This window comes from Periplaneta americana, chromosome 4, assembly GCF_040183065.1.
Source record: "Periplaneta americana isolate PAMFEO1 chromosome 4, P.americana_PAMFEO1_priV1, whole genome shotgun sequence".
NCBI lineage: Eukaryota > Metazoa > Arthropoda > Insecta > Blattodea > Blattidae > Periplaneta > Periplaneta americana.
In genome coordinates, this window is record NC_091120.1 from 25,837,826 (window position 1) to 25,865,611 (window position 27,786).

General features: G+C 32.9%; 1 protein-coding gene across 1 annotated transcript in view; it reads right to left on the reverse strand.

Moving 5' to 3' along the window:
* Positions 1 to 27,786, reverse strand: part of LOC138697633 (uncharacterized) — a 262,595-nt gene that overhangs the window by 131,987 nt on the left and 102,822 nt on the right. The window contains exon 3 of the mRNA XM_069823047.1: positions 27,018 to 27,668. Within this exon, the coding sequence (XP_069679148.1) occupies positions 27,018 to 27,668 (651 nt within the window). The remainder of the gene's footprint in view (positions 1 to 27,017; positions 27,669 to 27,786) is intronic.

Below are 27,786 nucleotides of genomic sequence, written 5' to 3' on the forward strand. Positions count from 1 at the left end.
TTACTCGGTAGGGAATTCCAAAGCCGAGGAACAGCCACAGTGAAAGAAGATGAATATGAGGATGTTCGGTGGGAGGGAATGGATAATATTGAGGAGTGTTGTGATCGTGTGTCTAGGTTATGATGGGTGGATAAATTTTGAAAACGAGACGCAAGATAGACAGGAATGGTGAAATGCAATATGTGAAAGAGAAGGGAAAGAGAGTGGATTTTCCTACGATCTTCTAGACGGAGCCAGGACAACATTTCGAGGGATGGTGTTACGTGTTGAGCCCGGCGAATATTGCAGACGAAACGGATGCACATATTATGAACACGTTGTAGTCTCTGCGCCGAAGTAACGCTTAGGTCACTAAGCAGAATATCACAGTAATCGAAGTGGGACATCACGAGTGTTTGCACTAACATTTTTGTCATGGAAAAGGGTATAAAATTCTTCAATCGCGGAGACAAAACTAAAAAAATTCTTTCAATCATTTATCAACAGTAATCTCACTAGAGGTTTTGATTTATCTAGAGAAAATCAAAACTCGAGTGGGATTTAATTGACTATTACACGATTAAAAGAAAGCATATAAAGATTAGAAGTAACAAAGTACTCCAATACAATAAAATATTAATTGGCTTACGAAAATACAACTGTCTTCAAATGTATTATTGTACCATCTCAACATTACGCTAGATGGCAGTAGTGTTGTATGATTATGTTTTCTTGTTATCAGTTGTGCCAACTATGGAATCTTCATTGAACTCTATGGACGGTTACTAGTCAAGAAGGCTTTGTTGATTCAGTTTCATTTTTATTAAAACATTTGCATTCCACTTCAGTCATCCGGATCCCAGTAATCAACGTCACTTGACAGATTATTTTCGATAAATCTTAGTATTAAACAATCTCTGATACGTGACTATCCATAATATCATATAGCAGAAGCTATAACAAACATAACCTAAATAATATAAATAAGTGTTAGAAAAGTTTTAATTAGGGATGATGAAATAAGCAAGAAATGTTTTAATTAACGATGATGAAATAAAAAATGAACATGAATAATTTTAAAAGAAACAGTTATTGAAAGTACAATTTTCAAATTTGAATATTTTTAGTGGTTTGTGGTTCAGTTGATATTATATTGGACGTGTGCGTAAAAGAAGTGAACTCGTTGATGTACAGGGTATATCCCTCAACTTATTCAGGATTTCCGAATGGTGCTCTTCATATATGGCCAGTGATCTTTATTAATTCTTGTTCTTGAATGCCAATGCGAGTCATATTTGAAAATGCTGTGCATCGACTGGAGTGGTTTGTAATTTTCTGTTCTTTGACGTCCAGACCAGTGCAGTTTGAAATGTTGGCAAACAAAGAAACAAATGCTAGGGTAGTGATAAAAATAAACAAGTGCTAGGGACGCGATAAAATTAAACAAATGCTAGGGACGCGATAAACTTGTGCGATAAGCAGCCATGATTGATTGAAAGACGTCCTTTCGTACCGTTTTATTGGTCAAAAGTAGTGTGACGTAGTAAAAGTGTAATAGTCAATATAATTTTATTTTAAAACATACACTAGACGTTATTTAACGCATATTGGGATGCCAACTGCCAAGGTTCCTTCTTATTCTTCTTTTTTTGATTACATACAATAAACTATCAGAGAAGGTTTGGAATTGAATGGGTTACATCAGCTTCTCGTCCATGCGGATGACGTGACGTAGTAAAAGTGTGATAGTCATTATAATACACTGCTCTCTTAAACTGACTGGGCGTATTGAGAATTAATCTACTGGATTTTCCAAAACACGCTACGAAATTATTCATGTAAAACAATTTTTGTTGAAATATCCAAAGGGTAACACATATAGACCTACGTTCTGGGTATATTCTGAATTCATCACCGTGTACAATAACCACGATAAAAATTCTTAACGTAATCAATTTCTGGTGTGCATTGTATTGCATTTCTATCGAAGTAACAATCTGAACACAGTCGACTTTCATTATTATTTGTTATATTTTTATCCTAAATTTTCAGGCTCCGATTATCGATCTTCACAGGTCTAGTGTCATAATCACAGTGCAGACCACAATATACTTGTCAACTGCAGACAGGTTTTTCAACCGTGACTGGTATAAAAGTAACAGCCGTTTCAAGCTTCTACGTAATTGTTGCATGGCCGATGCAGGTTAGCATTAACATTCTCAGAATTTCTACCTGTTTTTCTCCGCATATTCCAATAATTACTGAACAATTCTTTGTTCACAACGATCAAACAAATAACATTATACGTGTTATCGAAAAGTTACTACCTAAATCTTTTTCAACTAAGGTCAAACAAAGTTTACAATAATAAAATGTCTCGTATTGCATGAATCTTAACGGCCACGATCAACGCAATACTACAAGTGGCATTTTCCTTATTGCATTAATCTTATTCCACCACGACCGAAGAAGCTACATATGTCATTTCTCGTGTTGCATGGACCTTTGTCCAAACGATCAGAAAAATGCTATAAATAACAATTCTCGTACCGCATGAATCTTTTTGCGTCAAAATTGAAGAATTGCTACAAATGACATTTCTTGTACTGCATGAATCTTTGTCCATCACGATCAAAGAAATGCTGCAAATAACATTTATCTTCTTCGTTTTCTCATTATGTCGTTAGGCGTTGAGTTCACCTCGGCCACCCATAAGACTTCCATCTCTACACATTCTCTTTAATTCAATAATTTGTTTTGTGCCATTTTTCTATTGCATCCTCCCACTTAATCCTAGGTCTTTCTATTCTTTCCTCAGTCCACATTTCCATTACCTCCTTTAGTGACATTTCTGCTATTGCGTGAATCTTTGACTACCATGAACACAGAAATGCCGCAAATAACATTTCTTGTATTGCATAAACCTTTGCTTTTTTACAATAATCGAAATACAAGAATCACTTTTCTCGTTTTGCGTCACACTTTGTGCGAAATGATCAACGAAATACTACAAATTACATTTTTGGTATATTCTAATAATTGTTGCGTAAATATTTGTCCACCACATTTAATGAAATGCTGTAAATAATATTTTTCGTATTCGAATAATTACTACATAAATCCTTATCTACTGCTATCTAGAAAATACTCAAATTACATGTTTTTTCTTCAGTTAGGATTTTTATTCGGTTCAAAATGAAATAGTCGTATGAATCTTTAAATTATTTATTTATTTATTTATTATTTATTTATTTATTTATTTATTTATTTATTTATTTATTTATTTATACATTTATTATTCATTTTACTTGTTAATTTTTTTAACAATTACGTATTTATCTTTTTATTTACATATTAATTTTTCTTAATAATTACGTATTTAGCTTTTTATTTACATATTAATTTTTCTTAATAATTACTTATTTAGCTTTTTATTTACTTCTTAATTTTCTCAATAATTACGTATTTATCTTTTTATTCACTTTTAATTTTTCTTAACAATCACGTATTTGTATTTTTATTTACTTATTAATTTTTCTCAATAATTACGTATTTATCTTTCTATTTACTTATTAATTTTTCTTAACAATTACGTATTTATCTTTTTATTTCCTTATTAATTTTTCTTAACAATTACGTATTTATCTTTTTATTTACATATTAATTTTTCTTAATAACTACGTATTTAGCTTTTTATTTACATATTAATTTTTCTTAATAATTACGTATTTAGCTTTTTATTTACTTCTTAATTTTCTCAATAATTACGTATTTATCTTTTTATTCACTTTTAATTTTTCTCAGTAATTACGTATTTATCTTTCTATTTACTTATTAATTTTTCTTAACAATTACGTATTTATCTTTCTATTTACTTATTAATTTTTCTTAACAATTACGTATTTATCTTTTTATTTACTTATTAATTTTTCTTAATAATTACGTATTTATCTTTTTATTTACTTATTAATTTTTCTTAATAATTGGCGTATTTATCTTTTTATTCACTTAATAATTTTCTTAATTACGTATTTATCTTTTTATTCACTTATTAATTTTTCTTAACTATTACGTATTTATCTTTTTATTCACTTATTAATTTTTCTTAACAATTACGTATTTTTTCTTTTTATTTACTTATTAATTTTTCTTAACAATCACGTATTTATTTTTTATTTACTTATTAATTTTTCTTAATAATTGGCATATTTATCTTTTTATTTACTTAATAATTTTCTTAATTACGTATTTATCTTTTTATTCACTTATTAATTTTTCTTAACAATTACGTATTTATCTTTCTATTTACTTAATAATTTTTCTTAACAATTACGTATTTATCTTTTTATTCACTTATTAATTTTTCTTAACAATTACGTATTTATATTTCTATTTACTTATTAATTTTTCTTAACAATTACGTATTTATCTTTTTAATATTCCCAACTTTCAAAACCAGTAGTACTGTCGTTAGAGATGAAGTATACAGAGTTCAATACATGTGAAAATTGTATAAGCATGCGAGGAATCTATAATGTAAAAACCAACAACAATAATTAATAATAATAAATTTGATTATCTACAAATTTGAACTATTTTATAAGTATAAATGTTTTCGTCTAAGAACTAACGTTGAACACTTTACAGCGGTTCTTGCAGTAGCTACCTACACAACGTTGAGGATCATCTTGCACTGGCATGATGCCTTCATTTAATTCTGTTGCCCCCTCCTTACATTTAGATTTACACCAGGCACTCATAATTCCAGTTTCATTATTCAATTTCGCCTCGTTGCTTCCAGTGACGACTTTGCTCCTAATAACCCAACGAAACATTGCATTAAGCATTTCTTGCTGAAGCCTCCTCCGCTGTATTGCCTTGGTTCACAATATCGGACCGAGATTAAAAATTATAAAACGCATTGCAATGAAACCGAGCCAAATTATTTCATAAGAACTTCATCATCGCCATCATCAAAACGTATTTAACTATTTTAGAAAAACAGCCAAAAACATTTGGAACTACAGTGAAACATTTCGAAAAACAAATAATCCAACGAAAATTTATCTTTAGGACAACTACAATATTAATTACAATAATATATATATATATATATATATATATATATATATATATATATATATATATATATAATACCCGTGCGTACGCTCCACCCGTTAGAAATAAATAAAAGTAATTACATAATTAAAATAGGACATTTGATCCAGGGAACATTCGTGTTTGATAGAAGGATAAATCGTTTAATATGTTACTTAATTTAAATTGCTTCCAAATAATTAAAATGCGATCATTTTGGTCCAGAGACCACTCATTTGGTGCAATGACAATTCCTTTAACATTATATTATATTATATTGTATTATATTATATTATATTATATTATATTATATTATATTATATTATATTATATTATATTATATTATATTATATTATATTATATTATATTATATTATATTATATCAGAAGTTACAGTAATAACATTATAGCATTATGTCCATCTAGAGAAACTACACTTTCCAATGGTGAAATAATAATTAATTATACAAATCGGTTAATTTAGCTTTCGATATTACTTCATACAAACACAGAAACATTCTCTGTAGGCTATCTTTCATAGCTTTCGATTGTTGCTGTCCAAGGCCCCTTATAGACGAAGTCATTTGTTTTTTAATTCATTATACGGCCTTAGATGGCAGTTATTTTAATTTTAAAACTCATTTATCTCATTAAATATCAGTCCTATCAAAATTATTCAAGGAATAAAACTTATCGCAAATTATTTTTAAAGAAACTTTTGTTATGTAACATATTTCACAAAAATCAATAATAAGCGAGATATTTCGATTTATTTAATTCAGGCCCCCTTAAAACCCCTCTTTCAAATAATGTATTTTGAATTCCATATAGCCTAAAATCTAAGTTACAAAGAACTTAATTTATATTCCAATTTTCATCGAAATCCGTTCAGCCATTATCGCGGGAAAAGGTAACAAACATACAGACAGACAGACAGACAGACAGACATAGAAATAAAAATTTCAAAAAAGCGATTTTCGGTTTCAGGGTGGTTAATTATATATGTTAGGACCAATTATTTTTGGAAAATCGAAAATTACCAGAAAAATTTCGGCTACAGATTTATTATTAGTATAGATTATGTAGGCCTATATACCGGTGAGGAGTAACGGTCAGCGAGTCTGGCTGCGAAACCAGGTGGCCCGGGTTCGAATCCCGGTCGGGGAAAGGTACCTCCTGGTTGAGGTTTTTTCCGGGGTTTTCCCTCAACCCAATACGAGCAAATGCTGGGTAACTTTTGGTGCTGGACCCCGGACTCATTTCGCCGGCATTATCACCATTTTATTCAGACGATAAATAACCTAGATGTTGATACAGCGTCGTAAAATAACCCAATAAAATAAAATAAAATATACCGGTGAAAGGGGACTAAACAGTTGAGAGTTGATTCAGCGAGGCGAGTTAAACATAAAAGTCTGATATCATTGTGGTCCTTTGTGAACGGCTTTTGAGATATTTATACAAACAAAAATGTACAGATGGCAACATCTCGTCACCGACAGATATTGGTAGCTGTGTATTTCCTCCTTCCCGTTCTACCTCTAGTCTTGCTTCAGATATATTTCTACAGCCACTGAATACACGGTTACCACGTCTTCCTGTTACAAACTTTGTCACCGATCATCAACAAAACCTTCAATGTTGTGCAACAAACCAATGAAGGACATATCTGTTGGTACTTGTTCACAGATTCGCCCAACATCACCTCTCCAATGTCTTCCGTTTTCCTCGGATAAGCAGTTTCAAAATTCGACTAAAATGCTACTTCTCTCAAAACCCGTTCACAAAGAGAGAAAAAGGCCGTAATGATATTGCATTTTTTTTTTGTTTAACTCATTGCCCTCATTCATATTTCACAAGGCCCCTATTTAGTCCCTTGGAACCTATACCTGTATGTATGTAAAATTAAATTATGTTTTATTTAACGACGCTAGCAACTGCCGAGGTTATATCAGCGTCGCCGGTGTGCCGGAATTTTGTCCCGCAGGAATTCTTTTACATGCCACTAAATATAGTGACATGAGCCTGTCGCATTTAAGCACACTTAAATATGCCATCGACCTGGGCCGGGATCGAACCCGTAACCTCGGGCACAGAAGACCAGTGCTATACCAACTGCGCCACTCAGGGCGACTGTGTGTGTAGCTATGTATGTATGTATGTATGCATGTATGTATGTATGTATGTTTGTATGTATGTAATGTATGTGTGTCTGTATGTATGTATGTATGTATGTATGTATGTATGTAATCATCATTCAAGAATTGTTTTCTTTGACTTATTTCGTAATCGTTCATGTAAGGTTTAAGAACCAATATTAGACATTCATACGTAGCAAGACATCGTCATGTGGTCACCATGGTGTAAGATCAGCACTTAAGGGATTAGGTATTACTGTATCTTGTACAATAATGAAAATTGGTAAGTAAAAAAACACTGTCCTTCTGCTATATGAAAAAAATATTTTTACGATTTACATATATATATATATATATATATTTTTTTTTTTTTCAAAATTCAAAATGTTGGCAGTTCACTGTGCAGTCATGAAGCATTTGCCACATAACTCAAAAACTTTTTACCTTCCTCATGTTCTCTCTCTTTTATTTTATTGCTTAATCTCATGTTTACAATATCATGCTCTTTCAACTACATTCCTTAATAAATAATATATTTTTTTATTTTGTGTAATAGAAAATGCTGATATTTGACCATTTTTTAAAATGAATTTATTTTTTATCAGACAATCTATCAAAGGTAGAGAAGTGATCTTGTATCATATTGTAGATATGACAGGTATAAATACACACAAAAAATTTCATCACAGAATGTTGGATAGTTTTTTAGTTATGTGGGAAACGCATCATCACTGCACAGTGAACTGAATTTTGAAAAAAAAAAAAAAAAAATGTAAATAATTTTTTCCAAATCGTAAAAGTATTTTTTTATATAGCAGAAGGACAGTGTTTTACACATACTAATTTTCATTGTTGTGCAAGATACAGTAATGGAGGAAAAAATGTTGAATATTTCCAAAATTTTACTGCTGTAAGCTGTACCTAACCCTTAACGATAACACGGGACGAACGGAAGCAGTATGAGACTCACACCTAGTTCATGCAAGAAAGAGATAAAGTACTACTTTCCTGACAATGTTAATAAATATGATGATGATGATGATGATAATAATAATAATAATAATAATAATAATAACAGTAATAATAATAATAATAATAATAATAATAATAATGTTTTATTTTTTCTGGCAGAGTTAAAGCCGTGAGGCCTTCTCTTCCACTCAACCAGAAGATAAAAAGAAAATACATGATAATATAATGTTGGTACATCAGAAAGTTAAAGATATACCTAAGACAAGATCTAAACAGAAAAAATATGTATAGCCTAAGCTAGAAGATTATCGAACTTAATCACCTACTTAAACTAGATGACAAATTGTTACATAATTAGTGATCTCATCCGAATCCGTCTGATTTATAACCAGAAATCGTATCATGTGAGCTACAGTAGAATACATTTAAAATGTCAATTATTATGCAGTATTTTAAAATTGTACACAAGTGCAGGAGCAAGAGGTATGCCACTAATTCCAGTCCCTAACTTTCTAGAAAGTTGAAGCGGTAAAAATGCGTTTCTTGAGATCATTCCTGAGATGATGAGGTTTTACAAGATTCGACCATCAGAGATACACATTAAAGAAGGGTCTGTAGCCACAGGGGGAGCAGGTCGGTCTGTCTCTATGCTAAAAAAAACCGCTCGTAATGGCAAATTCCTAATTTCTTTCTTTTATTTCTATCATTTTCATTTTTATTTCATCCTCACGTAAATGACATACATGCAGAATCCTAACATAGTATCATAATTTTATTAAACGAAGTCATTATCTCCATAGCGACTGTCGGCGTTCTTTGTGGTCTACATACTCCTGCTGCATTACGCACACATTGTCCCGTCTGCTTAGAGAATAACGAGACAAGCAAGGTTTTATATTTGGAAATCCTGGCAATTTCAGTAGGCTATATTCTTAATCAGTTCTTTTGCTAGACTAAATGAGCCGTTCAGAGCAGAAGTGGTGTAAGTCAAAAATGGGTAATGAGGGTTAAAGTAAACATTCTATAAAATACAGCGCCCGGACATTGCACACCATACCCCAACTTTTTCTGGATTAAATGTCTCACGGTACACATGAGGATTTTCTGAAGCCCAAATCTTTTTGTTTAGAGAATTTACATAGCCTGAGAGTTGAATAGTAGTGTGATAAAAATGAACATCATAGGCTTAATGATGTATCGACGACAATCTGCATCTGGCGGTATCCACTGAAATTGATTTCGTGCATTATTTCAATGCTCTTACAATTTAAAAGCCCCCCATGGATGGAGAATTACAGATAATTTAAAAGTCAAATATCGCACACAGTGGTGTATTTCTGAACAAAAAGCGCCCTGGCTCTGAGATTTCAGTAGTACCAGTAGCAGTTGTCTTCGTCGTCATCTCCATTTGCGTAGGAATGCTTATGGAATGTTAGACGAAATATTGCACGGGTTCGAATCTAGACATAGAGGTTCTTAGGCCTGCAGAGTAGACCTCAATATGACGTTGTTTAAATTATTAATAAAATATGACTTATAAATGCAAAATTTGGCGATAGTATTAAAATCATGGAAGTGTCTTGGCGCCGCCTGGCCTCGAAAAATAGTACCAGGCCTGAAATACACCCCTGAGCCCACAGAAACACTATGTATTACATTCTGTTTTAATGTATTATTATTATTATTATTATTATTATTATTATTATTATTATTATTATTATTATTATTGTGACAGCGACATGAGATTCGAACTCACGACCAGCGTCCCGCAAGAAAGCAGATCGCGCGGAGCACGGAGGAATGGCGCGCGGCGAAGAGGGGAAAGGGCCAACGCGGCGAGAGAGTGGAGCGAGAAAGCGCGCATCTGGTGCTGGTAGAGAGGAGAGGGCTCTGGCTTTTTCTGGAGTGCCATCTCTAGAGACGCGTGGAACCTTCGAGGCTACGTCGCTGTGGTTATAAATTACGGACGCGAAGGAACGACAGCAGTTTTCAGTTGATTAGTCAGCCAGTCAGTGAGAAAGCCAGAGCAAGCAAGTCAGTCTTGTGTACCGGAGTTCGACTCGAGTGTGCGTCCGCATCTGCGTCAGCATCCGAGGGCCTGAGTTCGAGTGCAGTGGACCGCAGTTGGAGGGACCTGAGTTCGAGTGCAGTGGACCGCAGTTGGAGGGACCTGAGTTCGAGTACAGTGAACTGTCTCTGGACGTCTGTGGTTCGAGATACTGTGAACTCGAGTGACTGAGCTAGAAGAACTGTGAACTGAGAACTGATAGTTCTGATTTGTAAATAGTGCTTTGTAAATATTAGTTAAGATTAACAGTTCATTGTTGTTCGTACTAGTCCAAGTAAATTGTCATTGTCGTCGGTGGAGTGCTATAACGAATACTGTGTTAAGTGAAAATCCAATTGTTGACGAGAGCGTTTAAGGCGAATTGTAGAAAGGAATTATTGTTGTGGCGAATAAATTACATTGTTGTTACTAATAAAATTCACATTATCATTTTTAGTTTTAGTCTTAGTAATTAGAGAAGACTGTATTAGAAATCTTGGAGTTCTACTTGAGTCCAAATTACATTTTCATAATCGTGTTCAACATATACAGAGTGATTCAAAAGTCACGCGACATAAAAAAAACTCAGTTTTTAGTGCAGATAGCCAGAAGGGAAAGTTGTTGGAAATAGGTAGTTTTCAATCTAATTTTCTTGAATGTTCAACGTAGATTACACCGTTGAGGCTGTACACAAGTACGACACACCCACCAGTCAAATGTTGCAAAATTAGTGGATTTTCGCTGGTTTTACCGGATTTTAGATATGTAGTTTATCGGACAGTATAGCCAATACAGTCCCGCGCCGTGGCGTCGTGGTCTAAGGCATCCTGCCTAGGACTCGCGTTACGGAATGCGCGCTGGTTCGAGTCCTCATGGGGGAAGAAATTTTCTCATGAAATTTCGGCCAGTGTATGGGACCGGTGCCCACCCAGCATCGTGATGCACTTGGGGAGCTACGATAGGTAGCGAATCCGATTCTGAATGCCAGCTATAACGGCTGGGGGGATCATCGTGCTAACCACGCGAAACCTCCATTCTGGTTGGATGATCGTCCACCTCTGCTTCGGCATGTGGGCGTGAGGCCAGCAGCCGGCTGGTCGGTCTAGGCCCTTCACGGGCTGTAGCGCCACGGATTATTATTATTATTATTATTATTATTATTATTATTATTATTATTATTATTATTATTATTATTATTATTATAGCCAATACAAGTTAAGGAAAAATCGACAAGCAAGAATGAAATTTCCCTGAATTATTATGCCATCAATGTAAAGAAATGTTTCTTTGCACTGTGAGAAGTTAAATAACCACTAAACTCTGGATGTCAACTATTTTCCTCCGCTAAATAATACGTATCTGAAATCCGGTAGAAGTAGCGGAAAAACCAGTAATATGGCAGCATTGAACTTGGTGGGTGTGTCGTACTAATGTACAACCTCAAAGGTGCATCCTACGTTGAAAATTCAAGCAAATTAGATTGAAAACTACACATTTCCAACAACTTTCTCCTCTTTCCATTTTTCGATATTTGTACTAATAACTGAGTTTGTCTATGTCGCGTGACTTTTGAATCACTCTGTATATAATCATTCCATAACAATGCTTGGACTTATAAGGTCTATTAGTTTATTCTTTTTCTACTCCTGCTACTCTGCTAGTTTTATACAATACATTAACCAGATCCAAACTTGAATATGCATCTGTTGTTTGGAATTCTATTACGTCTACTGATTCGGTTAAATTGAAAAATAATCAAAATTTATTTCCTTATATGCTTTTAGATTTCTACCACCTTCCTCTGTTTTCAATTATGATCTAACCTGTAATTATTTTAACTGATCTAGCCTTTATGCCAGACGTCTTGATATCTATTACTTATTCTTTTCTAAGACTATAAAGGGTGATATTCTTTGTGAATCCATCATAAGCAATATCTACCTTCGGATTCCTTTTAAAGGACTAAGATTTAAAAAATATATATACCAGTAAGTCTAAACCTTTCACCGGTACCAGATGCATAAAACTTGCCAATTTTCATGGTAGGAAATTGGATCCTTTTAATGTATAGTTTGAATATTTATATTGTTTTTGTTTTAATATTGGATTCTAATTCATTTTTGTATTTTTTTTCAAATCAAATGAAATTTATTTATTCAAAGCACAAGTTTTACACTTCATTAGGCATTGCAGGCCGAAAAAGCAGAAGCTCGTGCTCGGGCGCAATTCTAACCCATGTTTTGTTGTTATTGTTTTAATTGAGTTATTCTTTATTTCAATTCTGTTCAACTTATATTCATATACTTTTATTGCACTTATTGCCATTATTCGTAATTATTGTCATTTTGTGCTGAACTATTATTGGCCGCTGGCCAATATTAGTAAACAAATAAATAAAATTAATAAATCATTATGTTACTATTATTATAGCATTAATATTATTGCCATTATTATATTATTATTAATATTATTATCAATATTACCATTATTATCAATATTACTATCATTATTATCAATATTATTACCATTATTATCAATATTATTATCATTATCAATATTATTATCATTATCAATATTATTATCATTATCATTATTGTTACCATTATTATCAATATTATTATCATTAGCCCTATCAATATTATTATCATCATTTTCAATATTATTACCATTGTTATCAATATTATTTTCATCATCATTATTATCAATATTACTATCATAATTATCAATATTATTACCATTATTATCAATATTATTATAATTAGTATTATTATTATTATTGATTGTATTTCATCTCACTGCCATTTCTATCATTCATTCTCATCATCATTTGTTGTTTTGTTTGTATCTTGTGCTAAACTGTAATTGGCCTTGTGCTGTTGTTTCGCACATTAATATTCGAAATAAATAAATGAATAAACTAAATAAATATTATTTTCATTATCATTATCAATATTATTACCATTATTATCAATATTATTATCATTATCATTATCAATATTATTATCATTATCATTATTAATATTATTATCATTATCATTATTATTATCATTATTATTAATATTATTACAAATTTTATCAATATTACTATCATTATTATCAATATTATTACCATTATTATCAATATTACTATCATTATCAATATTATTACCATTTTTATCAATATTATTATCATTATCATTATCAATATTATTATCAATATTATTTTCATTATCATTACCAATATTATTATCATTATTATTATCAATATTATTACCAATATTATCAATATTATCATTATCAATATTATTATCATTATCATTATTATTATCATTATTATCAATATTAATATCATCATTATCAATATTATCATTATTATCAATATTATTATCATTATCATTATCAATATTATTATCATTATCAATATTATTATCATTATCATTATTATTAACATTATTATTAATATTATTACCATTATTATCAATATTACTATCATTATTATCAATATTATTACCATTATTATCAATATTACTATCATTATCAATATTATTACCATTTTTATCATTATTATTATCATTATCATTATCAATATTATTATCATTATCAATATTATTACCATTTTTATCATTATTATTATCATTATCATCAATATTATTATCATTATCAATATTATTACCAATATTATCAATATTATCATTATCAATATTATTATCATTATCATTATTATTATTATCATTATTATCAATATCACCATTATTATCAATATTACTATCATCATTATCAATATTATTATCATTATTATCAATAGTATTACCATTATCAATATTATTATCATTATCAATATTATTATCATAATTATCAATATTATTATCATTATTATCAATATTATTACCGTTGTTATCAATATCATTTTCTTTATTATTATTATTAATTTTATTATTGGAGGATTAACAGTTATTCATAGCTTATTTTGTTCCGTTCAGACTTAAGTCTGATAACGAATTTTATTTAAGTTACCCTAATTCCTGTATAATCGTTGCACGCCAACATAGAGTTTTCCTCAAAACCCCTCGTCACTCTTTTCTTAATTCAAATCCGTTGAACTGTTGTATTCACGAAGTCGGTGTCACTGCCCAGTTTTCTTGAGGTTCCTTGCAGCCATGGTAAGGGTATAGGGAGAAAGGACATTGACACAATGACTAGTAAATGCATCACGTGGCCTTCAAGTACCTTATTACGCGCTGCGCTGACACACATTTTAATTTAACTGCTGTTGTGGGTGTGATGCCTATCTGTAACGTAATGTGACATAATAATTACTACAGTAACCAGACAAAGGCAATTTTTATGCGCAAAGGCGCTGCATAATCGAACGCGTGTGTAATAAATAAATGCTAAATAGGAACGCAGACGGAATCTGGACGAAGCTACTCAACATACTGCTAGATAAAATTACATACCGGTACGCATATAGGTGTTGATTTCGACAGTGCTACAATGGTTACTTGCCCGTAGTATTAAATTAAGCTGATTTGTTTACACACCTGTCCTTCACTGTGGCTGAAGTGGTAGCTAGAGTTTCTAGCTATATATATTCAATGGACCCAAGTTCTGTTCCCGACATTGGTGATTTCTCAGTCTCTACTGAAGAGAGAGAGAAATATTTTTGTTACTTTCCTCTGTGTTGTATTAATAGGTAATCCTGCGCCAGGCTAAGCACATGACAAGGTAATTCTTCCATTTATTTATTTATTTATTTTATTGCTAGTAAGTTTGAAATTAATACAAGTTAATAAATACAATGAAAGATAAACTAGCCCATTCCTGAATGAGTAAGACTAGGTGCTCAGGAGGAGATTCCAATACAGACAAAAATGAAATGAAAATTGAGAGTGAATACAGATCAAAAAATGTTTAATATGTTTAAACTCAAACTATAAATCCAATACAATTTTATTATTATTATTATTGTTATTATTATTATTATTATTATTATTATTATTATTATTATTATTACTATTTACAACTTACTTACAAATGGCTTTTAAGGAACCCGCAAGATCACTGCCGATCTCACATAAGCCCGCCATCGGTCCCTATCCCGAGCAAGAAAATGCAGTCTCTACAATCATATCCCACTTCCCTCAAATTCGTTTTAATATTATCCTTCCATCTATGTCTCCGCCTCCCCAAAGGTCTTTTTCCCTCCGGCCTCCCAACTAACACACTATATGATTTCTGGATTCGCGCATACGTGCTACATGCCTTACCCATCTCAAACGTATGGATTTAATGTTCCTAAACATGTCGGGTGAAGAATACAATGCGTGCAGTTCTGCGTTATGTAACTTTCTCCATTCTCCTGTAACTTCATCCCTCTTAGCCCCAAATATTTTCCTAAGCACCTTATTCTCAAAAACCCTTAACCTATGTTCCTCTCTCAGAGTGAGAGTCCAAGTTTCACAACCATACAGAACAACCGGTAATATAACTGTTTTATAAATTCTAACTTTCAGATTTCTTGACAGCAGACTGGATGATAAGAGCTTCTCAACCGAATAATAACACGCATTTCCCATATTTATTCTGCGTTTAATTTCCTCCCGAGTGTCATTTATATTTGTTACTGTTGCTCCAAGATATTTGAATTTTTCCACCTCTTCGAAGGATAAATCTCCAATTTTTATATTTCCATTTCGTACAATATTCTGGTCACGAGACATAATCATATACTTAGTATTTTCGGGATTTACTTCCAAACCGATCGCTCTACTTGCTTCAAGTAAAATTTCCGTGTGTATTTGTGTATTTTCTCCTAACATATTCACGTCATCTGCATAGACAAGAAGCTGATGTAACCCGTTCAATTCCAAACCCTGCCTGTTATCCTGAACTTTCCTAATGACATATTCTAGCGCGAAGTTAAAAAGTAAAGGTGATAGTGAATCTCCCTGCTTTAGCCCGCAGTAAATTGGAAAAGCATCAGATAGAAACTGACCTATACGGACTCTGCTGTATGTTTCACTGAGACACATTTTAATTAATCGAACTAGTTTCTTGGGAATACCAAATTCAATAAGAATATCATATAATACTTCCCTCTTAACCGAGTCATATGCCTTTTTGAAATCTATGAATAACTGATGCACTGTACCCTTATACTCCCATTTTTTCTCCATTATCTATCGAATACAAAAAATCTGATCAATAGTCGATCTATTACGCCGAAAACCGCACTGATGATCCCCAATAATTTCATCTACGTACGGAGTTAATCTTCCATCACAATCTATTATCATTATTAATTAATTACCATAGTCCAGGTTAAATGCACGGTGCAGCGTGATGTACGCATACAAGAGTTCGACCGTTTGACGACAAATATCATTCACAGAACAGAATTGATAAAATAAAGTAACACTGAGGCTAGAATCGTGCACAACCGGTTACGAAAAATAGAAATGATATATTGCTACAGAACGCCTGGCGCTATAGACAGTATGCAAAGCTCTTCCATCTCGCGGAATGATTTAGTGTTCGGTTTAACGTATGTCCGAGTCTTTCTCGGTGGACGGCTCTGGATCATGAAAGACAGACGACATTGAGCCATTCAGGAGTTTCAAAAATCGTTGCAAGGTTGCGATTAACATCGTGTACCTTTCAATTGATATTTCCTCCTCTTTCCCCATTCTTCATTCATTCATTCATTCATACCTCGCAGTTGGGTATCGTCAGAAGCAACAGATAATGAAACTACAATCATTATAGCTTAAGAGTGTTTTTATTTTTGTTAATAACCAGGGAAAGGATTTATATGTAAATACATATTTACTTATAAAGCTAATATAATTTATATTTTGCATTATCTTTATGTTTCACAATGTGTAGGGTTGAAAAATCCTACTTTTATTTTCCATATTTTTCCATATTTTAGAGTTTAGTACATATTTTCGTTAATTTCCATATATTTTCCATATTTCATATAAAACAGTCCATATTATATCAGGTTTAACAATAAAACAAAACAAAATTCCATTAACTTTTAAAAATACATTTCAACAATAGAGATTTAAACACATGTTCAGTAATCCCTTTAACATCAGAGTTATTTGAAAATTAGCAGTCCTATCAACAATGGGAAAGTAAGTTACAAAACTGTATTAATTTAATTTAAAATTTTTAACAGACTTCAGTTGTGCAGCTCAACAGTTAAATGCCAGTCAGAGTACACATAGGTTCAGTTTTGTAAATCATACTATAAAGACGGTAAATATGCCAAAAGTACGTCATTCAGTCAATTTAAAATCAAAACTAACAAGTTACATTTCAGAATTTAAAGAAGATGGTTTATCAACTGACAATAAAATATTATTTTGTAATTTGTGTCAGTGTGCAGTATCATCTACACAAAAGTTCCTGGTGCAACAACACATTACAACTAGTAAACATCAGGCCAACAAACAACTAAATTCCAAGCAGAGACAATTGTTTTTAACACAACCAACAACATCGAATGTAAGATCTGAGTTTAACATCGACCTGTGCCGTTCTCTCATCTCTGCTGATATTCCTCTCTACAAACTAAAGAATAAGGTCTTCAGGGAATTCCTTGAAAAATATACTCAACATACAATCCCGGATGAGTCAACACTTAGGAAGACGTATGCTCCATCCATCTACGATGAGACAATACAGAAGATAAGAGATGAAATTAAAGATAGTTCAATTTGGGTTTCCATTGATGAGACTCCCGACAAAGAAGGTAGGTAGACTTGTTGGTAATGTAGTTATCGGTTTGTTAAGTGAACAATATTCTGAACGAATTCTTTTACATTGTGATGTTCTAGAAAAGTGCAATAACAAAACTATAGTTAAACTGTTCAACGAAGCTATGGGTATCCTGTGGCCAAAGGGTATTATGTACGATAATGTGTTATTCTTTATTAGCGATGCTGCCCCTTATATGGTCAAAGCTGGACAAGCATTATCTGTTGTATATCCTAAATTGACTCATTTTACTTGTGTGGCGCATGCATTTCATCGTGTGGCAGAAGTGGTCAGAGACAATTTCCCTAAAGTAGATTTGTTGATTTCATCAGTGAAAAAAGTATTTCTCAAAGCTCCCAGTAGAGTTAACGTGTTGAAAGAAATGTACCCTGAAATTCCATTGCCACCAAAGCCAATTTTAACTAGATGGGGTACATGGCTAGAAGCAGTTGAATATTATGCCGAACATATAGACTCTATTAACAATGTTCTCCTTGCATTGGACTCTGAAGATGCAGTCTCAATTGATACTGCGAAAACAGTTACCTGTGACATAAGTGTGAAGAATGACTTAGCTCACATTCAGCATACATTTTCATGCATCATAAAAACGCTCAAAAGTCTCCAAAATAGGCACCTTTCACTATCTGAAAGTTTTGAAATTATAAATAGTACTGTGGAACAACTGAATCGTGGTAGAGGTAAAGTTGCAGATGCAGTAAGAGCTAAGGTGGACACTGTACTTTCAAAAAACCCTGGATATGAAGAACTACAAAAGGTTGTTGCTGTGATGAGTGGTGAATCAACAGTGAAGATTAACTTGGACTTATCCCCAGCAGACATTGTGAAATTGAATTATGTACCAGTTACTTCTTGTGACGTCGAACGCTCTTTTAGTCAGTATAAATCTATCCTCAGAGACAATAGAAGAAGATTCACTTTTCAGCACTTGAAAGAAATGTTTGTAACCTATTGTTATGGTAACAGACAATAAAAATTGTGTTTTGTTGAAACTACATTGGAAGATAAGGTACGTCCATTATATTTTTTGTTTAGTTTGATTAAAATGTACCAATATTTAACGTACATAGTCATTTTTTTATAATTTTAAGTCCATATTTAATTCCATATTTTGGTAAAAATCCATATTTAATTCCATATTTTGGTAAAAATAACTACATATATATTTACATATTTCATATATTTTTAGTCCATATAAATCCGTTCCCTGTTAATAACTTTTCATCTCCTTAAAAATAATTTATTAATGAAATAATAATATATCCTTTTAGAATAATTAAATGGCATATGTTATATTAACAATTACTCTCTTAGAGGTAACCTATGCATTTTGAGTTTAAGGTATGAACGTTACAATAGTAAGTGTGTACTTATTTGCTCTTCTATTTTGTAAGTAATTGTAATTCATTTCATTCTTGTATTTGTTTACATGTCAGATTTTATCTACGCATTACGCTTATTTCCTTTGTTATAACCGGTGTCCATTAGTTGATTTATATATTAGTTATGAAGATAAATGTACCAAAGTGTCCAATCTATTTATTTACTTTATTGCTAGTAAATTTCAAATGAATACAAGTTAATATAATATAAACTAGCCCACTCCTGAATGAGTAAAGGCTGGTTCACAATAAACCTGGAATGGAAAAGGCAACGAGAACGAAAACGGAAATAATGTTAAAATAAATGTATTTAAATGTGGGCATTCACAATAGTTAATTGTGAATCCTCACATTTGAAAACATTTATTTTAACATTTTTTTCCGTTCTCGTTCTCGTTCTCGTTGTCGTTCCTGTTCCCGGTTTATTGTGAACCAGCCGTAAGACTCGTGCTCAGGAGGGGATTCCAATAAAAAGGAAAATGGAATTGAAAGTGAATAAATTACAGATTAGAAGTGTTAAATATCATTAAACCTAAACTGTAAATCCAATACATTTCTCTTATTTTTTACTAATTTGGAGAGTATTAGTGGTTAAAATAATATTATATTTAAAATTTGTTTAATAATCTAGGACCTTGACTTATGGCATTATAAAAAGCTGCATTGGTTTTACATCTACTGTAGGTTCGGATAAACGCAGAGAATTCATATTTTTAGTTCTATATTTATGTATATATCTTTCACAGTTATTAAGAATTGTGTGAAAATATTTTAATAAAATAAAATAACAAATTTGTTTAAAGTTGAAAACTTTGAAATGTTCGAACAACAATTCAGTTGAGTAATATTTCTGCTTTTTAAACAAATTTTAATACTTTTTTTCTGTAGTAAAATGAACGGATATAGGTTGGATTTATAAGTTCCACCCCAACCTATAATACCATACATAAATATAGATTAAAATAATGCTAAATAAATTGTACGTAAACAGTTAGTTGTCAAAATATTTCTTAGAACAACAAAGTAATATAATGTTTTACGTAATTTATTACAAATATAATGAATATGATTATTCAATTTTAAATGATTATCAATACCCAAGTATTTAACCTAATTAACTTAATTAATAAATGAATAATTGCAATTTATATAGGAACAGTCAAAATTATGCATTTTAATTTTTAGTATAGATTAAATTGGTTTATTACCTTTATTATTTAAAGAAAATTGGATAGCTAGCTAACATTTTTATTTAATTAGGAAAAGTAAATTTCCTTCAATTGTTACTCCATTTGTTTAGTTAGGAAATGTCATCAGAGTTCTTGTATGGTGAAGTAATAATAATAATAATAATAATAATAATAATAATAATAATAATAATAATAATAATAATAATAATTTATTTAACCTGGCAGAGTTAAGGCCATACGGCCTTCTCTAACACTCAACCAGGAGTAAAACTGCGTTACAAAAAGTACTACAAATTTACAAAATACACTACAATTTTACACACAAAACTGAATAAGATAATAATAATAAAATGTAAAAAACAAGTAAGTAGAAATCAGACATAATATATAACTTACAGAAAGAAAGGAAAAAGCATAATAAAATGTGAACAGCAGATCAAAATAAATGAGACATACAAAGTATAAAAAATAAGACAATTATTGATAATAATAATAATAATAATAATAATGGTAAAAATAATAATAATATTAATAATAATAATAATAATAATAATAATAATAATAGTAATAAAATAGTGCAGTACAAAGCATGCAATGAGTATAATATTTTAAGTACACACAGTAAAGAAAATTATGATTATATATGGCTCAACTTATCACATTATAGATATACCATTATCGGAAAATATGAAAACAAAAATATACAATAAGTTAAATATTATTAGAACATAAAAAAAATGAATACGTGGAAACATGCAATACAACACTTGTCATAAGGGTAAGTTAGTTTGGCAACTCGTCATAAGATAATTTTCTAACTTGGAGTGCGCCTGGTGTTCTGTCTACCCTGCAAAACATTAGATGTAATCGCTTGAAAATCGGATATTCGGTCGGATGTTCAACCTTGCCGGTTGTCAAATATAAACCGGTTCTAAGCGCTGTTCTGCTTCACTCTAATCAGGCTGTGATGCAAGTAGTGAGGCCCCTCCTCCGGGAAGGGAAAAACCTGTAATATTTATTTTATTTCATGTTACTTCATATTTCCCCCTTTTTAAGTGTCTGTGTACCCGTCCATTAAAAAATAAATTACGGAAGTTGCTGCGTGTAGTTATAAATTATGCTGAGTGACCCATCCAAATTAGACGTGCATAAGAAATAATTAGGGCTGATGGAGGCATGGGAAGAGTGCGTGCAAGAAAAAGCACATCAATTTTGCATTATTTAAATACAGGCTTCGTTTAGCCTCTTACGTAATCGGTAGTTCACAGTCGTATGCAAAATGTGCTACTTGGTATAAATAATGGATTAAAGAGAACTGCCATATGGCACAGCGCTTGATGTTATCTTGCTCGGGAGCAACTCCTATCTTTATTGGAACCACCTGTCGATCAACTTAAAATATTTAATTAATTTGTTGCTTCGAATGTGCTGATAGACTTCCCAGGTGTACAGCACTGAGATATTGAATATTAATATAGGCTACTGACCTAAGACATGGAAAATCAATGCATTCATTTAAAAATTTGCAACGTTCACAACATGAATTTTGGAAGAGGAAGAGGAGGTGGTGGTGGTGGTGGTCCGGAGCTGCGATCGGGCTTGGGTTGGATTCCCCTTTGGTCTCATTGAATGGTTTCTTCCGAGGTTTTCCCCAGCCGTGGGACTGAAGCCGGATGGTCTATGGCGAATTCTCGGCATCACTTCATTTCACCCCTTTGGTTTGATTACCTGGTTGGGTTTTTCCGAGGTTTTCCCCAACCAAAAGGCAAATGCCGGGTAATCTTTTGGCGAATCCTCGGACCTCACCTCATCTCACTACATCTCGCCAAAATATTGTAAAAAATTGCACAAAATTGTAAAAATTGTAGAAAATTACTAAATTGTAAAACTGTAAAAATTGTAAAATATTGTAAACATTTGTCAAAATTGTAATTGTAATATTGTAAAATTTTGACTTGTTCCACATCTTAAAGCTTCATTGCGCATGTAAGATCTATGGAATAGGCTCTATAATAAATGAATGAATGTTCTACTACTACTAATAGTCGTGATGGTGGTGGTGGTGGTATTAGTAGTGGTAGCAGTGGGTTTTCAGGAATGTTTGTCCAAACATTTTCGTCCAATACAAAATTTCGTCTAAATTTCTATTACCAACACATTTGAGTCCAGTGAAATAAGTCCATAGCATTTTAGTCCACAAAAATTTAGTCCAATATACATATTGTCCAATCGTGATTGATTTTGAATAATCAGATACTAGAAGCACATTTTAAACAGATGTCAACAATACAATACAAAATAACGGAGAACTCAAAAATGGACAGGTGTTACTGGAGAAATGCATACATTAGCTTTACTTAAAATTATCAGGTATAGATCCCAAAGTAATTACTTCAAAAAGGAACAAACCACTGCTCATAAAAGACGGCTACTGTTATTATCAACACCATTCTTATAATAAGAATCGAACCAGGATATATTGGTGTTATGAGAATTTGTCAACCGTTAATGAAAGTACACAGCAACCCGCAGAACTCCGAAGATGGAAATTGAAGAAGGAAATTACACTTTCCAAGAAATAGCTGCAATGAATACATGATCTTTGTTCTTTGAAATAACTGAAAATAAATCTCACGTTTTATTTCAGTGATTCTTTTTTTGTAATGAACACAGCTACGGAAATTTCAAGTAAATAAATTTGAACTAAATCAGGTAAGACTAAAATATACCGTATATTTTTTATTTTATTAGGTTATTTTACGACGCTGTATCAACATCTATGGTTATTTAGCGTCTGAATGAGATGAAGGTGATAATGATGGTGAAATGAGTCCGGGGTCCAGCACCGAAAGTTACCCAGCATTTGCTCATATTGGGTTGAGGGAAAACCCCGGAAAAAACCTCAACCAGGTAACTTGCCCCGACCGGGATTCGAACCCGGGCCACCTAGTTTCACGGCCAGATGCGCTGACCGTTAAGGCTGGTTCACAATAAACCGGGAACGGAAACTACGAGAACGAAAACGGAAATAATAATAAAATAAACGTATTTAAATGTGAGCATTCACAATTAACTATTGTGAATGCTCCCATTTAAATACATTTATTTTAACATTATTTCCGTTCTCGTCCTCGTTGTCGTTTCCGTTCCCGGTTTATTGTGAACCAGCCTTCACTCAACGGGAGTGGACATATACAGTATATAGGACGAAATTTCACTTAACACTAAAATGACACGGACGAAAGATTTGTGGACAAAATTTGATGCAGGACAAACACGTAACTGGACAAACGTAAAATTAGGACCAAATTATGAATGGACGAAAACATAATGGATTAATATTCTGCTAATATTCTATTGGTAGTGGTAGTCGTGGTGGTGGCGGCGGCGGCGGCGGTAATATTAGTAGTGGTGGCGGCGTCGGTGGTGGTGGTGATGATGGTAGCGGTAGTATTAGTAGTGGTAGCGGTGGTAGTGGTAGTAGTATTAGCAGGAGCAGCAGCATTCTTATCGACGCTTTCAACAGCAGACACTTTGTAAGCTACACACTTCACTAGAATACACTATACAAAGTGAACCATATATAATACCATTAATTTCAGGGGGTTATTCTTTGAGATATTTCAGACAAAAGAGTTAAATACAATTTAGCTCGTTTTTTTTTTTGCTTTCTTTTCGAAGTGCATTTAATTATTTTACTTCAATTTAAACTGTTTTGAATAAATTATACTTCCGATCTTAATTAATACTAATTAATCCCCTTAATTTCGGACATTTACGTATAAGACAAGGAGCTGCTGTTAAAAAGTTGTGTATTAAGAAACTGTAAATGTTAACTAGTTTTTTCATTTCGTTCGTTAACATTGAAACTGCCACTAAAATGATCCATCCTTGGCAGAGTGGCAAGATATGAGAAAGAATAGTTTCTTCTTGAGATATTTCTGGCCTCCAGTTTTAAATCCCACCTTCGTACTGTACGTGTGGTTGATTGGTAGGGAAGCAATTAATTTTACAGAGATCAGGATGACGATATCTCTAGCTATGTATGCTTACAGTCACCTATAACAATATGTTAACTTTTATATTCATTTTAAGTAACCTATTTCCATAAATATAGAAATAAAATTAGAAATGTTTGCAATACGCGATTATTTTAGCTTATATGAATTTATACAAAAATAATGGTGTTTCTACTTAAACCGTACAAATTATAAATACAGTCAAACATTTTACTTTTCAATATGGTTCATTGCCACCCTCAAACAAGCCCGCCATCGTTCCCTATCCTGAGCAAGAATAATCAAGTCCCTACCATCATACCCCACTGCCTTGAAATCTATTTTAATATTATTCTCCCATCTACGCTTTGGCCTCCCCAAAGGTCTTTTCCCCTCTGGTCTTCCAACTAACACTCTATAATTTTGTTTCTTGTAAACATTAATTAAACATTTTAAAATTGTCCATGTTTCATGGAAACCCATGAGAGTTACTTACTAGAGTTTTATAGTACTCTATAATGCCTATTTGGGTCTTTAGTGGCTATTTCATGCCTTTAGTGCCAAAAGTGCCAATTTCCACATATTAAAAAATACATTTTAAAAATTGATTCTAAAAATAAATCATAGATTCAACAATGCACATCCCTTCACGTCTATAGAATCAAAAAATGAACATTTTAAAGTCTAAACAGCTTTTTAAAGTCTCAATTTTATTAAATATCGGTAGTTTTGGTTATAGTCGTGTAGAACAACAATGACCATGAAACTGTCAGGATTCTGTTCTCGTGCTTATTGCGTATGTTTAAGTGAAGTTAAAAAATATAGAAAATGCCTAGACAGGTATCATCGAAGAGTAGCCTACTCTAAAATGACAGAGACTCCTAGAATTCCAAGGGATAACTTTTGACAGAAGATTCATTTTCTGCCAGCTTGAGCAAACAGTTTACAGTGGACAATTTGCATAAGATGATCGTTATTTAAAAGGAAGTTGTGAACGGAAGTGTTCTATTTCTTTTACAGCTTATCCTTCTTGTTTAGTTAACTGTCCGTAGACAGGTTTGAACCTCGTGACACCAATAAGGTATCACTCATGAGGCAACTAAGTCAGAAAATGGGGATTGGTGGCCAGTTCCTTTCTACCTTCATAACTTTTATTTAATAGAAAAAAAATAAAAAAATACCTAAACTATTTTAATCATATGCGGAGACTAAGAGGAAGGCAGAAAATAGAAAAAATTGGAGAATGCTGGGTTTGCAGAAAGACCTGCCCTTGGGCAGAACATTTATTTATGTATGTATGTATGTATGTATGTATTTATTTATTTATTTATTTACTTATATATTTCATCAATCTTTGTTCACGTTATGGCGGAATAGATATATTCCAGTTCTTAATCTGTCATCACTCTCTATACAAATATAACAAAAACTAATACATAATGAGCCTATAATTATCCTCTGTTTACAATAATAATAATAATAATAATAATAATAATAATAATAATAATAAATAATAATAATGATAAAAGTAATAATAATAATCAACTAATAAGTATACCTCCTTTATTTAAAACTCCTACTCTTTTAAGAATTATTCTGTTAACTTCATTGACTATTCTTCGAAGTTTCTTATCGTGTAACTCCTCAACATTTGTAATTCCATCTCCGTTAGAGCTTTGACTTTCTCTTCCCATCTAATTTTAACTCTAAAACAGAGATTTTCTTAATTTATGCAGATTGCTGGCGTTTAGGTGACCATTCATTTTTTATAAGCTACTATAGCGTTTATTTGTAGAAATTTTTTATCCACCCAACTGTTTCTCAAATCATTCGTTGCCTGACACTTTAACGCAATATGCATTGCGTCTTCAGCTAGTCCACGTATGTATGTATGTATGTATGTATGTATGTATGTATGTATGTATGTATGTATGTATGTATGTATGTATGTATACTATTTTAAGTACCTATTTTATTATCTCTTCTGCTTACAAACAAAACACATTAAGTAAAAAATTTTACCTCTGAGAAAAAAGGTGTTTTGAAAGCTCATGACAAAACTGAATCCTCAAAATATTATTTTTAGTAAGTTGTTTCTCTTTATGTGTATTTAATTTTCCAATTTTATGTTTATACTCATATATTATGCACATTATATACGCCTTATTCTCAAAAGTAATATTTTTGACTTAATGTGTTTTGCTTGTAAACCGACGATTTAGCAAGTTTATTTTAGGCACCTAAACATACATTTTTAGTGCTCTAAAATCGCAGTTCTAGTTCATCACTAATGTCATTGCATTGTTGTATTACAATAATGACTTTGTATCTCCGTTTCATTTATGGTAAAGTGGAAGAGAAGGGCCTCGTGGCTTTAACTTCTCCGTAATAAATAATTCTAATTAGTTTAAGAACCATTACCATTGCGCGGGATTGAGGCTGGTGACTCACCTTCCCGCTGGCGTCCTGGCAGTTGAGGTCCTCCTCTCGCACCCCGGCGCGCAGGATGTCGTTGAGCGCCTTCTCGTCCCCATCGCGGGCAGCCTTGAGCAGGGCGGCCGCCTCCGGGGAGCAGTTGGGCCCGGGGCAGGCAGCGCCTGGCGACGTGGGCGGCAGCGTGCCCCTGCGGTAGCCCTCGGTGTCGTGAATCCTCGGGGTGGCAGACACGGCCGTTGTAGCGATCACCACGCGGCTCGGGAGCGTGCGGCCTTCTGTCGCGCCGTGCTTCAACTGGTGCTCGTGGCTCGGCGAGAACAACGAGGACGTCGCGCGACTTCGCAGCCAACTTTCGACTCCCGCCGAGGGCCTGTGTTGCCCCGACCTCCCGCTCGCGGCGCCACTGTTTAGGGTCACCGGTGGCGGCGGTTTCGGCGGCAGCTCGAACCTCACGCGCCGGATTCCGCGCCCTGCCGCCGCCGCCACGGCGGCGTTGTCGGAATAGCTCCGCGTGTAGCGGTGCAGACCAGACGACGTCGCGCGGTTCACAGCGGGGTGGTGGTGGTAGTGCACGGTGACCCGCAGCGGACCGGCTTCTGCCGCAGTGCTGCTGGAGGCGGCCAGGCCGAGCGCGGGCAGCTGCGACACGGGCCGAGCGCTCGCCGCCTGCAAGTCCAATACACTTACTCAGTTCTATGTAATAGAAAATTGTTCACACTGTGAGTGATCCTATATAAAGTTCCCTGACGTGACAGGAAGTAACTCAATTACTGATGAAAATTCT